This window comes from Strigops habroptila, chromosome 1 (genome assembly GCF_004027225.2).
Source record: "Strigops habroptila isolate Jane chromosome 1, bStrHab1.2.pri, whole genome shotgun sequence".
NCBI lineage: Eukaryota > Metazoa > Chordata > Aves > Psittaciformes > Psittacidae > Strigops > Strigops habroptila.
Window position 1 is genome coordinate 90,334,043 of NC_044277.2, and position 13,502 is coordinate 90,347,544.

The 13,502-nt window shown below is 39.0% G+C and overlaps 1 protein-coding gene across 1 annotated transcript in view; it reads right to left on the minus strand.

The window, feature by feature from the left end:
* Positions 1-13,502, minus strand: part of CAP2 (cyclase associated actin cytoskeleton regulatory protein 2) — a 67,707-nt gene that overhangs the window by 27,315 nt on the left and 26,890 nt on the right. The window contains exon 4 of the mRNA XM_030498002.1: positions 9,039-9,116. Coding sequence (XP_030353862.1) covers positions 9,039-9,116 — 78 coding nt within the window. The remainder of the gene's footprint in view (positions 1-9,038; positions 9,117-13,502) is intronic.

Sequence of the window (13,502 nt, forward strand, 5' to 3'; positions counted from 1 at the left end):
TCGTTGTTCAGAAACCTGCCAGCATGAATCACAAAGGCACAAAAGCCAGCAGGTAAATAAAAATACGGTTTTTAAAGATCTTATGTATTTTAAAGCTAATTTTACATGGGTTTGAGGGCAAGATTGTTTACTGAAGAATTTTTATGTTGATGGGTGGCAACACAATTCAGGCCTCACTATTATACTGTCTAAATCAAGCTGACCTATTATGAAAAAACCATGGCAAGGGAACAAATAACCTTTTAAGTTCTGCTAACTGAGGGGGTGGCAACCTTTGGCATAGGAGCAGTAAAAGAAAGCTGAGAGCATTTGGGATCAGCAGCCCCTTCATTTTCCTCAGCTGCAACCAGAACAGCATGACTACAACCTTTATTCCAGGGTCTATGCTTCTGTTATTTTCTTCTGTGAGTTCAAAATCTCCATCATACTTACGCTGTACTTTTCACAGGCAAGTTTGAAACATGGAGTTGATTTGAATCAGCTGTCTTTGTGTATGTTGGCAAGTACTGCGGCCTAATAGGAATGGTTCTGTAGAGCAAAACAGTTGGTGCTGAGGACCTGACATTCACACTATATGTGTTTGTTGGGGGCTATGTTGGACTAGCTGTAAACTGCGGTTTAGGTGCTGTCTGGGAGTGTATCTTTCATTTCACTTCATCAGAAAGATACCCATTTTGTCTACCCTAAGACTGCTCTGCAGTGTGAATCACAGCATACTAAATGGGGCTGATTCAAAGGAAGAATATAATCCCACTGTGAATTAAAACAGTAATGCAGACACAGCCATTATCTCTGCAAATGCCTAGTACAGCCCAATCCCACATTTCACCCTTTCAAGGGACGAAAGATGCAATGGATAGCATCCACCACACTCAGTTCTAACAATGTAAAAGGTGAGCATCTGCTCTCAGCTGGGTCTTGATTCCCTCATTGTAAATGAAGAAAGAGATGCCCCTGAGGAATTCTTTCCACCTATTAATAGATGTTAGAAGACTAGATTAATAGAAGACATTAATAGATGTGAAGAATGTGCTCTAGAGGTTCTGCCATTTACTGTAAAGAGAGCCTAGAAAGACACCTTACACAACATGCCTGCCTTGACAGTTAAAGCTGATGAGCAGAATCCCATCCTGTGTCTATAGGAATAAGATACTGGTAGCTTCAGTGACCACCAGTAAGGTGCATTTCAGCTAGGAGTGGCTATAATTCTAGAACTAAAATAGTTTTAGATTAACTATAATTTCCCATATTTTGTATTTCATAATAGGCGATCTGTAAAGAAGACTTTAAAATTTAAGTTAGCCCTTTTTTGTATATTTGTGCTTTAAGAAAGGCTTTTTTTTTTTTTTTTTATTGCAGCTGTGTGTCAACAGTCAACAGTGTTCAGATTAGGCCATGGAAGAACCTTTCTTTAAGTGTACAGAAAATATATTTATTTTCCAGAGGTGAGTCTAAGCTAGTTGGTAACTTTGAGCCCTCCAGTGCTGCATCCAGAGTCCTCAAATGCTTACTTTTTTTTTCCCTTCTCATTATTACTTCCAAAGTTTAATACTACCAGCTTCTGTTGGCAGCTGCCAAACTGTTCTTTTAGCACTGCCTATCTCCATCTCTCCTTGCAGAAAGTATTTCATATTTGTTACCAGTTTTACTCTTAAACTTGCAGTATAACCGACTGCATCTTAATCCAATGTTTTGCAAGCACTTTCTGATTGGCAGTAGAGACCATCAGTGAGATCTTTCTCTATGATCACTACCATTCAGGTCCCTCTAGTATTCTGATATTTTCAGGCTTCAAAGGTCTCCTCCTACCTAACTACAGAGAGACATTTATTCTGGTCTCCTTTTCTTCGACTGTAGCTTTTCAACATAGTGGTGTAACAAGTGTTTGATTTGTTTGTCAAGAGTACGGGTTGTGCCACTTCAACTCACTGCTGTGCAACAGCAGGACTACGACCCAGGGAGACAGATCTGCAGAACTGTCCGGTTAGCTTCATTAGCACAGAAGCTCAGACACATTTGTGTGCTTCCAAAGTGACCTAATTGGTATTTGGCTTTTATTCCTCTTGGATAGCACATAAATTCTCAATCTAACAGCCAGTATTAGCTGTAGCAATTTTGTGCTTTGTGGAAAAAAAAATCAGTGAAGACCAAACCATAACCCCACATCACAGATTACTAGTTTAGTCATTTGTGGGTTTATTTTGAAATCCAAACTCGGAGGGAGGGCAAATGGAGAGAAAAGTGAAAGACAAATAGCTTTCAAGCAGTGGAGAAATCCAGAGCCTGATGTGAACTGCATGCATCAGTCTACAGCACTGCAGAATCACACACAATGATTTCAGCCAGGACTCTGGCCAGCTTTTAATTGGACTTGAATACTCTATGTATTGTTTTCCAGTCCAGTCCAGCTCTCCATGGGCAGTATATTCAGCAGAAGAAGGCTCCTTCTGATTTAGGCACACAGGCAACATCCCCCACTTAATCAACAAGAACAATTACACTAATGAACTGTTTTCAACCTTTTGATTTACTACTCTTCAATCTCTGCTGCTGTGATCGTCGTCCATGTCAGTGGAGTCCAGGGCATTCCAGGTAGCAAAGTTCTGTCAGAAGATAGTGTTGTGCTACAATTGTTTTGTTCACAACATCTGAGATCTGACAAGTCTATGCTAAGTAGGTTTCACATGGGGTATGTCCCAGGACAGGGATGTTAGATGGTACAGGCTTCCAGCTTTGGACATTCATGTGGTTCACCTGAGATCTCCCCAGAGGCAAACTGTAAGACTGCTAACTCTTTAGGTTAGCCCTGGAGACTGCTAACTTTCAGAATTCAAAAATCATTGGTTGTGGTCTGATTTAGACCAAAGTAAAATTAGAAAAATTGAAATAACCTGTGAACCAAAAAGCGCTGCTTTTCAGTCAGCTATATCCTCAGTGCTTTCCCTTTTAGAAGATGATGTGCAGTCCAGAAATCCTGGGGAACAATTGTGTGGCACAGAGAAAGGAGTGCACTGTTTTGGATTTGTGTTCAGCAGAAACAATGAATATGAAAATGGGAAAGGGAGTGTCCCATCAGCATAGCTCAGTGGGATCTGACATGCTGCAGTTTGAATATGAATGCTGCTACAGGGATTGAAAACTAGCCTGGGTGATTTTAGGGCATTATTTTAGGGCACAGCAGAATTCCAGTAAGAGTCCATAGGATCCCCAGAATTGCTTAGCAGGTATGTCAGATGAGGAGCTATACAAAATACAGAGTATCATCTTCAATAATGTCTTCCTTATGGGGTAATGCTGTTCTTAGTACAAGTATAGATGTACCGGAGTAAATGACTCCAAGAAGCCTTTGCTTACTGGAGTCTGGTTCTTGCACAGAATATGAACTGCTGGAGAGTCTGTGCCTCGTGGTGTTGATGTGAGCCAGTCTAGAGGTGTGCAGTAATGTGTGCAGTAATGTGCATTTCTGGCTCTATTTCTTTTCCGTACAGGCTGGGAGATGTAGCACTGATCGTGGCTCTTCTGTATTCCCTGGATCCCTAGGTGTCTCCAGGCCTTCTTATGGCTGAAGGCACTGGCCCTGGGGCAGAACTGAATCTCAAACGCATCTATCTTTACATTGCAGGGGCTATTGACCTGGGAGTTTTGGCAAACACAAGTGAGGAAAGAGAAATGGTACAAGGATACCTACAGAAGTTTGTAGGAAAGACACTGAGGTGCTGTAGCATGTCTGAAGAAGGGCAACGAAGCTTTTGAAGGGTCTGGAGCACAAGTCTGAGGAGGAGCAGCTGAGGGAACTGGGGTTGTTTAGTCTGGAGAAGAGAAGGCTCAGGGGGACCTTATCGCTCTCTACAACTACCTGAAAGGAGGTTGCAGTGAGGTTGGTGTCAATCTCTTCTCCCAGGTAACAAGCAATAGGACAGGGGGAAATGGCCTCAAGTTGCGCCAGGGGAGGTTTAGACTGGATATTAGGAAAAATTCCTTCACCAAAAGGGTTGTCAAGCATTGGAACACGCTGCCCTGGGAAGTGGTTGAGTCACCATCCCTGGAGGCATTTAAAAGACATGTAGATGTGGCACTAACCACATGGTTTAGTGGTGGACTTGGCAGTGTTAAGTTTATGGTTGGACTTGATGATCTTAAAGGTCTTTTCCAACCTATATGATTCTATGATCAGAAGATATCATGAACTTGAGGCTGGTTAAATGCAGCTGAGTGCCTTTGAGACAAAATTGAGAGATGACAGGTGTCAGGGGGCTGTCTGGACCTGAAACTGAGCAAGAGTTTGCAACAATATCCAAAAATGAGCCTGTGAACACTCTAAGGCAGCAGGCTAGCAACTGAAAAATGTCAGTTGGTCCATCACTGTGTCTGTGACCACATGTCATATGCAGTTGTAGGCTTGCTGATAACAGAAATATGTTAACAGTTTGGCAAGATTTCAGAGAAAAGGAGGGGGGAAGGGGGTCCCTTTGGAGCTCAGGACTCTCAGGCTCTGTCCATGTCACTCTTGGCACCTTCTGTAAGACCAGAGGACCTTAAAAGGGCTAGACCAAATTCTTCCTTAAGCTATTTCTAGATATAGAGGTGCAGGTTTGCAGCAGTCAACCGAGTAGAGCGGCAACAAAACTTGGCTCAAACTCTTTTGCTTAAGTAAGTAATAAATTAACAATGTGAGGAGTATCCTGCTCTTCATATTTTTGGAAAACAGTAAGGGTGGTCCTAGTAAATATGAGGAAAAGGAATGACATAAACAAGTCAAGGTAATTAGAAAACAAATGCTGCTAGGATGCAGAATAAGAAGTGTCAGGAGTCCTGTTATTGAAGTACTTTAATAATAGAAGAGAGCAAAAAATGAACAATTTTATACTGACAGAGAGCAGGGAACTGTAAATCTTCATCTTTGATTTCTATATAAAAATTCTGAGAATGAATCCTTTATTCAAAGAAATTGCCACAACTATTCTACTCCTACAATAGATTTTTTGCTTGGCTATAAAAAATTAAAAGCCTCAGGATTTGTTCTCATGGCTCGAAGTCTAACTTCAAACGCAGTTTCTTGGGTTTCAGTGGGGTTTTTTTCCCTTTTTCTAGGAAAAAAAGGGAAAGCTCTCCTTTACCTCTCACTTTCTTCCACCCCTCTCCTCCCACCTGTGTGTTGAATCTGGATATTTAAGATAGGTATTTAATTGGAATGTTTGTCTGCACAATGTTAGTAATTAAATCCATGAGCTCTGGCAGTCATGTGAACTCAGCATTATTTTTTAATAAGAAATTACATACTCATTTATAGTCTGAATTGCATCTGTCATTTAAATCTGTTTGTAGGACTTCTTACCACAAGTGTGCTCATCTGGATATGCTTATATTGATTCACTGAAAAACTTACCTCATTAACTGGTTCCCAGTATGGGAACAATGGATCACTCACGCCCTCAAGCAACCCTCAAAATTGTTTGAACTCTTAAAGTGAAATGAAACAACTCATAAAGTCAGTATGTAAGTTACCATTCACAAAGACTTCAGTGCAGTGACTCCGAGCAGTGATCTTGTACGTTAGTATTCATGACCCTAAATTAAACAGATAAATTCGCTCAAGAACACTAATAACTTTTAAAATCATTATTCAATAAAATAATATTGTTTCAATCAGAATTGTATGTGGCTTAGAGTATGTGGAATAGAAAATCAGATCCCAACTGTTTCATAGAGTTTTGTGAAGGTTTATGTTAAAATCCATGTTCTGAATTGCTCAAGCAACATGTAAATGTATGGTCTCAAAACACCTTTTTAAACAACTTCTCACAGAATACAGCAATATCCTAATTTATTTTCCTTTTCCATCTTCTCTGTACTATCTATGTATAGTAAACAATTTATAGTAGACATTTTTTGGCTTTAATGTTTGAAGTTTGGCGTCAGAAAATGATTTCTAATAAGTGGATGAACTGAAGAATCCCATCTTGCTGAATGAGCCTGTATCCAGCAGTCATTAGCTGGGACATACACAAACAGGAATATCAACCGGTGGTTTTGTCATGTGATCTCTTCCACTGCACATACAAATATAGAACATGACCATAAAAAGTAACAGAACATGCTCTCTGCGAAGTAATTTATTGCAGTTGATGCTGGATTGGTATGCCAGCTGGAATTACCTTCTCGGCTCCTACTATTTTCACATATACAGATAATACAAGGCTGTGCACTGCAACAGATTCCAAATGAAAAGATATCAACATTATTAACAAGAAGCAAAACTCTGCCAAAGCAACTTCAGCAAGCTTTACTGTTTGAAAATGTTTGCTAGTGACTCAGAGCAGGAGTTACAGAGCTAAATGAATATTAGGGCTTCAACATTTTCATAGAGGGGAAAAAATACTGCTTTTTGTACGAGATACATTTCTCTCTTTGCTGAGCACAAACCAAAAAAAATCTAAGGATTATTATACATATAGGAGCTTTCTTTTTGTTTGAATTCCTTATCCATTAGCTTGTAAGCTGCAAGAGCTGAGCTAATTTATTTTTCCAGGGCATTTTCCCCTCCCTCTTCTTTTTTTTAAAGGCACCAAGTATGACATCCCAACATGACAGGAACTCAGTAAATCCCCTCAGTCTCCACACCGCTGTCTCTGAATGTCTACAAAGCTACTATGCCATAATTGCAACTCGCTGGCTCATTCACAGCTTTACATTATAAAGCAAACAGTCTAGACAGCTGAATGACAGAATTACTCTCTTTTCTCTTGCATTTATAGATATGCTGTCATCTTCATTTGCTTTTCTCTACTCTGTGCATTCTGGTACACTAATGATTAGCTTTCCTGTTTGGATTCCGCACTGACTCCATGGCTCTAGGCTATAAATACAACTAGAACCTAGATGACATCATGTCAACAAGGTCCTGGGGGGTGAGGGGAAGGACCCCTGCTTCTTTCCTTCTTCTGGGTTAGCTGATGATAACCAGCTTTTTCAAAACGGTTAACCAATGTGGCTTTACAGTAGGGCTTTTTTCCCCACTACGACGGAGATATAAAAAGCCTAGTGCCTGGAACTATCACTTTCTGCAGTGGAAAATACTGTTCAAGTTGCACAAAATAGGCAGCCTTTAATTATTTTTAAGTCTATCTATAGTATAGCTGAATGTACCTGTGCAAAAAATATGTGCAAAGAAGACAAAAGGAATGAATAACAACATATGTTTGCCCATTAAAAATGTGTACACAGCAATCTTTGTTAACAAAACTTAAGTAACTGGACTGGGTTGGTCCTTAGTGAGAAAGAAACTTTAGTCTTTAATATTCCTGGTATTTTAACTCTGGAATGATGTGTACACACGTGTCATGTGGCATTTCCTCAGTGCTAAAAGATAGTTAAATGATAAAAGTATCCTTTCTTGCCTTTAGCAAGTTGCAGAAATCTATGCAAGCCTGACAACATCCAACTAAGAGGTATGGATACATACCTCATACAAGGTTTTTATTATTTACTCCTTTTCTTAATGCTTCCATAACTGTCATTCTGGATTCCTGGAGAATCTCTTCATACGTATTTTTGTTTGTTTGTTTGTTTTGCTTGTTTTGTTGCTATTTTTAAATGAAAGTTTCTAAACTTGACAGTTCAAAAAATCTTAAAGCCTTGACTTGAGGTCAGAAAGTTGTGAGGGTGAAAGCGGGGAGAAGCCATTGCCATTCTCACTTGAAAAGCAGAGAAAATCATACCGATAGCACATCAGCACAGGAGGCCGAACTGAGCCGTAGCTTCTACTCTTAGCGGAGCTGGGACAATACCAACACTTCGGAACTACGCACTACATTGTGGGCCATCAGAAACTGTTCATTGGGGAATATTTTACCTATGAGCATGAAGAGTTTTGTGGGCCACTGGGTGCAATTGTATTCACAGACAATATAAATGACTGCCTGAGGCCTGTACCAATGGGAATTTTGCCTGTTCTTGGTGAGTCATGACCCACTTTTACTCCCTGAGATTAGGGACAGCTGGAAAAACAACTGATCCCGTCTTGCTTGGAGCTCTATAAATCTAAAGTCTTGCCTGGAATATCTGTGGCTTTTTTTTTTTCCTTGACTATCTTTACCATTAAAACATACTGATTAGAAAATCTTTTTATTTGTCTCTAAGAACAATAGTGACAGCAAAATTAAAGTAATTTATACCAGTTGCTGAGAGTTCTGATTTGAAAATACAGACTTTCATGCACTATGGAGCGGGGAGCAAGTGGAAAAAGACACAACTGAAGGCCATATAGCATCCTTGGGGGGCTAGCAAAAAGGTGTTCTATTCCACGGCATTTCCAGCTTCCAGAGAAACACTGCAAGCGATGCCTTCATTCTCTGCACACTCCAGAAAGGAAGGTTCGATGGTGGTCCCACAGAAGGGCTACATAATGGCTATTCCCAGGAATGATACAGCGCTATTGGTCACAACCTTGTGCCCTCTAGAAACTATAAATGAGATTTCATAACAGCTCCACAGCTTTCCTGAGTTTTCTAGGGGAGGATTTAAATAGTTGCCACTAAAATAAGTATATAAATCAACTTGATGTAAATTGTTTTTTCATTTTCTTGGCAATATGCTTTGCCTGCCTTCCAGAATTGGCCTAACCTGGACCTCAGCTTGGAGAATACTGAGTCTATGGGCCAGTATTGATTTTCCTCTCACTACCTTATCCCCTGACTTCAAAGTCTGTCATATAGGATCCCTGGAGGGCTAGCAAAAAGCTGTTCTATTCCATGGCATTTCCAGCTTCCAGGGAAACACTGATCCCACTTACAGCCATGAAGTGGAAACCTCCTTTGGTTTCTTCAATGATCTTATGTGTATCGGTACAGAAAAGGCTCTTAACTCTGCACCATGGCTTTCTCATTATTACAGCACCATCCTAATAAAACTGAAAGCAAGCCTCTAAGTGCACTGCATAAATAAAGAGACAAATAAAAGCAAATGCAGGGATTGATAACATATAGGAGTACAGCCTTTTTAATACATTGCCTCTTGCAACTCTAGGTCACTTTTCTTACCTCTTGAGGCTCTTGACATTGGGATGCTAACACCAGGAAAGATCTCTGCGCTTGGAAAGCAGCACGTACCATCTCTGCCTGTAACAAAAGGAGGAATATAAATTAAAGCTTAGCCTGTAACCTCCAATACCTCTTCTTGGCAGCTCAAAGTCAAGTGTGACAGCTCAAATCTTTCTTGATGCTTCCCATCTAAATCACAGCAACACTGACTGGAAAAAATGTATTACAGTACTGGCTTAGCTATAAATTCTTTTTGAAATCTAAGGTTAAGTTCCCTCTCTTCTTCAGATAGGAAATAAAATTAGTTGATATGCAGTCTTTTGGTTATCATTTATAAGATTAGCCGCAGGACTTTTAATTTTAACACTTCAGAAAATGTCTCAGCATTTTAATGGTGGTGTTTATGCTTTGGTGCATGATAACAATATATTACTGTCAAGAACAGCAACCTGCAAACTTTCTGTTGGACTGTAACTTAGGCTGTACGAAAGTTCAAGAAGAGTTGGGCTTGGCATATTTGCTGAAGGACTATGCTATAATTCATTCCTTGCCTGTACTCTCTCAGCACACCCTAAGACTAATGGCTATGGGAGATGGTGGGTGAAGGTTTTTGTACAATATTCCCTCACAGAATTCTAGAATTTGGGTTAAAGCTGCATGTGACAACCTTTTTACATGCTAACAGTGTGGAGGGGAGGTAAATCTCTACACTCACAGGTGCTCCCTACTGTTCAAATTTCTGGTTTCTGATGCACGTTGATTAGAATCTCATTGCTGTTTCAGTATCACCTATACCTCATTCAGGTGGATCAGTAGTGAGTAGGAGAAAGCATTATTGGAATAGAAAAGAACTATTCATAGCTGGTGTATACTGCTAAATAAAACCCAACCCAAACCAAATGCTGTTAAGTTAATCTAATATGAATAGGTGCATTTATAATCATTTTGTGAAAGGGTGGGGAAACTCATGATGTTTTTCCTTGGGGTTTCTTCAATCTAAAAAGAAAAGAAGGAAATTTTAGTTGCATCCACAGGCGTATGTGGATGCAACTTAAAATACATAGAAGTCAGGGAATTTGAAGATGTAGCAAAGTAAAACAGCCAAATTATATTTATTTATCTTAAAATGTGATGGCATGAATAAAAGATAATCTGTTAGGATGAAAATCACTGCAAGGAAGATGTTAAAAGAGGCCCAACTTGGACAGTGTTTGGGGAGAAGGGGATATTATGGCCTGACAGGATGAGATTTGGAAGAGGGTAATCATCTCTATAAATAAAGAAATAAATAACAAGGGGAAAATTGTATAAGCATAGGAGATTTAAATCTTCCAGACATAGACATAAATACCATCAATAATAGCAAGGTTTAGATGTTCTTCAGCATTTCAGAAGATAGACTTTTTGGTACAGAAATTCATAGAACAACAAAGTGTGCTATTTTAAGCTTAGTTTTTTTGGAATAATCTATGTGTGCTGGGCAGGAGGGAGGAATTGTAGGAAAGAGCTGGAGTCTCCTAATGAATAAAGAACTAAAGCAAGGTACTTAGAATAATTATAAAACCCCCAAAGAGTGAAAAGAGGCCTTGATTAGCAAGGAGAACTTTTTTTTTCAGGCATTATGAAATACAGAAGCAAAGGAATGATGGGTAGAGGCCTTGTTGACATGTACCTTGCACAGAAAAGTAAAACAAAGCCTTTTTTACTGGAACAAGAAAGAAATAAACCAATGAAGTGAGACCGTGGCAATGACCTGAAGGGTAGGTTGGGCATGCCTGCATTCTTCTTGATGTACAGCTTACCTGTTGTTGAATAAATGCTTTTCCCCAATTTCAAGGAAGTTGATGTACATAAAGATATTGAAAGGATGCCTAAAGAGAATGATGATAAATCGATGGAAATTACATCTTTTTAAATGGAAATCAAATATATGTAGCTTAGCGTAACAAAATCATTTGGTCCATATTATTTTCATTCTAGAGTACTGGAGACACTGGCAGATGGAAGCACAAGTAGAAAAGATTTTAAATGTGTATCATTTGGAGATAGTAGCAGATGACAGAAATATGCAATGATGGATTGGGCAAATATGCCCAAGAAAAGGTGGAAAAAGTATGTCGAGATTTTATGGCTGTTAGTTTGACTTTGGCACATTTAGAGTGGATTTGAAATGAGTGATTAAAAACACATATGGAAATTAAAAATGGGGGAGATGATTACAGTGGGATTACCTGTGGTTAAAATCATTACTTTTGGGGATTGTTCAGAGTTTTCAGTTTCTTAGACAAGGATAATGTGTCAAAAATGTGGCTTTTTGCATTTTCTTATTATCCTGAATCTATAGGATGTTGGAAACATTCAGTGCTCCATGGATTAGATATTGGTTGCAAGGCTTGCGCTGTATACCCAGAATTTATCCAGCTTCAAAAGCTTTTAGTGTGTAGAGATCAGAGAACTCACATCTCTCACCTTTGAATTTAAATTTTAAGCAAAGGATCATGCTAACACAGGTTTTGCACTTTACAAGCAGAAATTTGTTAAGACTTCTGCCACAGTTTCTTCCCTTTTTTTTTTTCCCAATAGCATTAAAAATGGCTTTCTGAGTTTTACTGTTTCTGAGGATTCAGGACTTCTTTCCATGCATCCCAGTAAAGTAATAGAAGAGCTTCTTCTCATTAAGAATGCATTAGTGCAGTCTATTACCATTCCAATTCTCTCTTGTAGTCTTTGAAATGTGACACTTCATTGCTACCTCCTTCTATTTAGCAGGCAGGCTATGTGTCTAAGCAGACAGCACTATTTTTTATAGGCAGATGACTCTTTCATTAGACCTCCACATCCAGTGGAAGACTAATGAGTGAAAATGGACCAGGGGGGATTTTTCTCAGCAGCTGTGTGGCTCAGACAAAAGATTGCCACAGAACAAATCAGCTGAAACTCTTTCGATTATAATGAATGATAGTAATGAAGCCCAAGTGTCAAAAATGTATGGGAATCATGATTAAATTTATCGGAGTAGACTAGACCACAAACTTGCACACATCTATCTGCAGACAGAAATGGCATATTTTGGAGTAATTTTCAACTTGGGTTATCCTTTTGGCATTCTTGGGACTATCTATGGACACAGCAATCATTAGACAGATTTCTCAGCTAACGTGAATATTTGAAGGAAGCAAGTTCCTCAAATAATCTCCTACTTTGCTTTTAGCAGTTTATTCTAGGGGCTGGAGGAGTTGGCTGTGACTGTAGACCTGAATGCCAGGACTGTGTGGCATTCCATTCACCACCTCAATTTCCTCATCAGTAAAGTGTGGAATAAGGTCTTAAACCTTCACCTCAGGTGTGTTTGAGAGCTGAGTCAGGTCACCGATATGGCTGGAAGAGCTGAAGTCTGACATGTATGCAATGTCAGCCCAATTCCATGCCTGTTGAAACCTGTGGCTGACTGTGCTGAGTGACCTCTCTGTTGCCATCGCAGTAACAGCAAAGACAGGCCTCTACAGTTAAGCCTACAGAAGTTAATGGAGGAATCATACATATTTAGAAATAATCTTTTTAATAGCAACTGGTTTAACTTTCTCTGTCACAATACAATGCCAATTTCTAATATTTTCCAGAAGCCACTGCTTGAAAAATTGCTAGAGGCCCTGGGAGAGATGTCTAATGGTGATCATGCTTCTGACCTGTTTGAAGTAGTGAGTGCAGATTCCACCCGAACTTGCAGTGCTTCAGGCTGAGTAGACATAGATGCACTGAACCTGAAGCTTAAAGTTTGCTTTGGCAAAGTTCAATTCTCCAAAGCAGATGTGATTTTAAGATCTGTCTCCTTCTCATTTTAAATGTTTTATTCAGTCTAAGTTACCCATCACACTGGTATCCAAGCACTAATAAATATAAATGTTATTTATGTGACAACCGTTTGGCAAACTACAAGAAGAAACAGGCACATGCATTCAGATCTCAAGTTGCAAGTAAATTCAGTCTTTGGGAAAAAAAAAAACCAAACCTAAATAGAAGAGAAACAAATAAAGGATTTCCTCATGAAATTTAGTCAAAATAATTACCATATTGACCTGAAAAATATTACATTTGTCAAATGTTATTAAATAACATATTTCCTCAGAGTCATAGCACTGAAAAGCATAATGTAAACATCAGAATCCACTGGATTCTCTTGTTGAAGAATAATAGACATCTTCACATATATACTAACATTATATATATATAATGGTAACATTAACAGTGATAATTTGCAAATCAAAATACAGATCTATATACATTTTGGATTTCTAAAATATACTTAATGACTTTATGCTGAAACCAAATAGTGAAGAGGACACAGGGGAAAAGAAATGGGATTTAGTAGTCCAGAGTTCTAATCACAGTTTCTGCAGAAATAATTTTGGGTCCTTTGGGTCTAGCAAAAGACACCATGACTGACAGCAAGTAATAACCACAGAT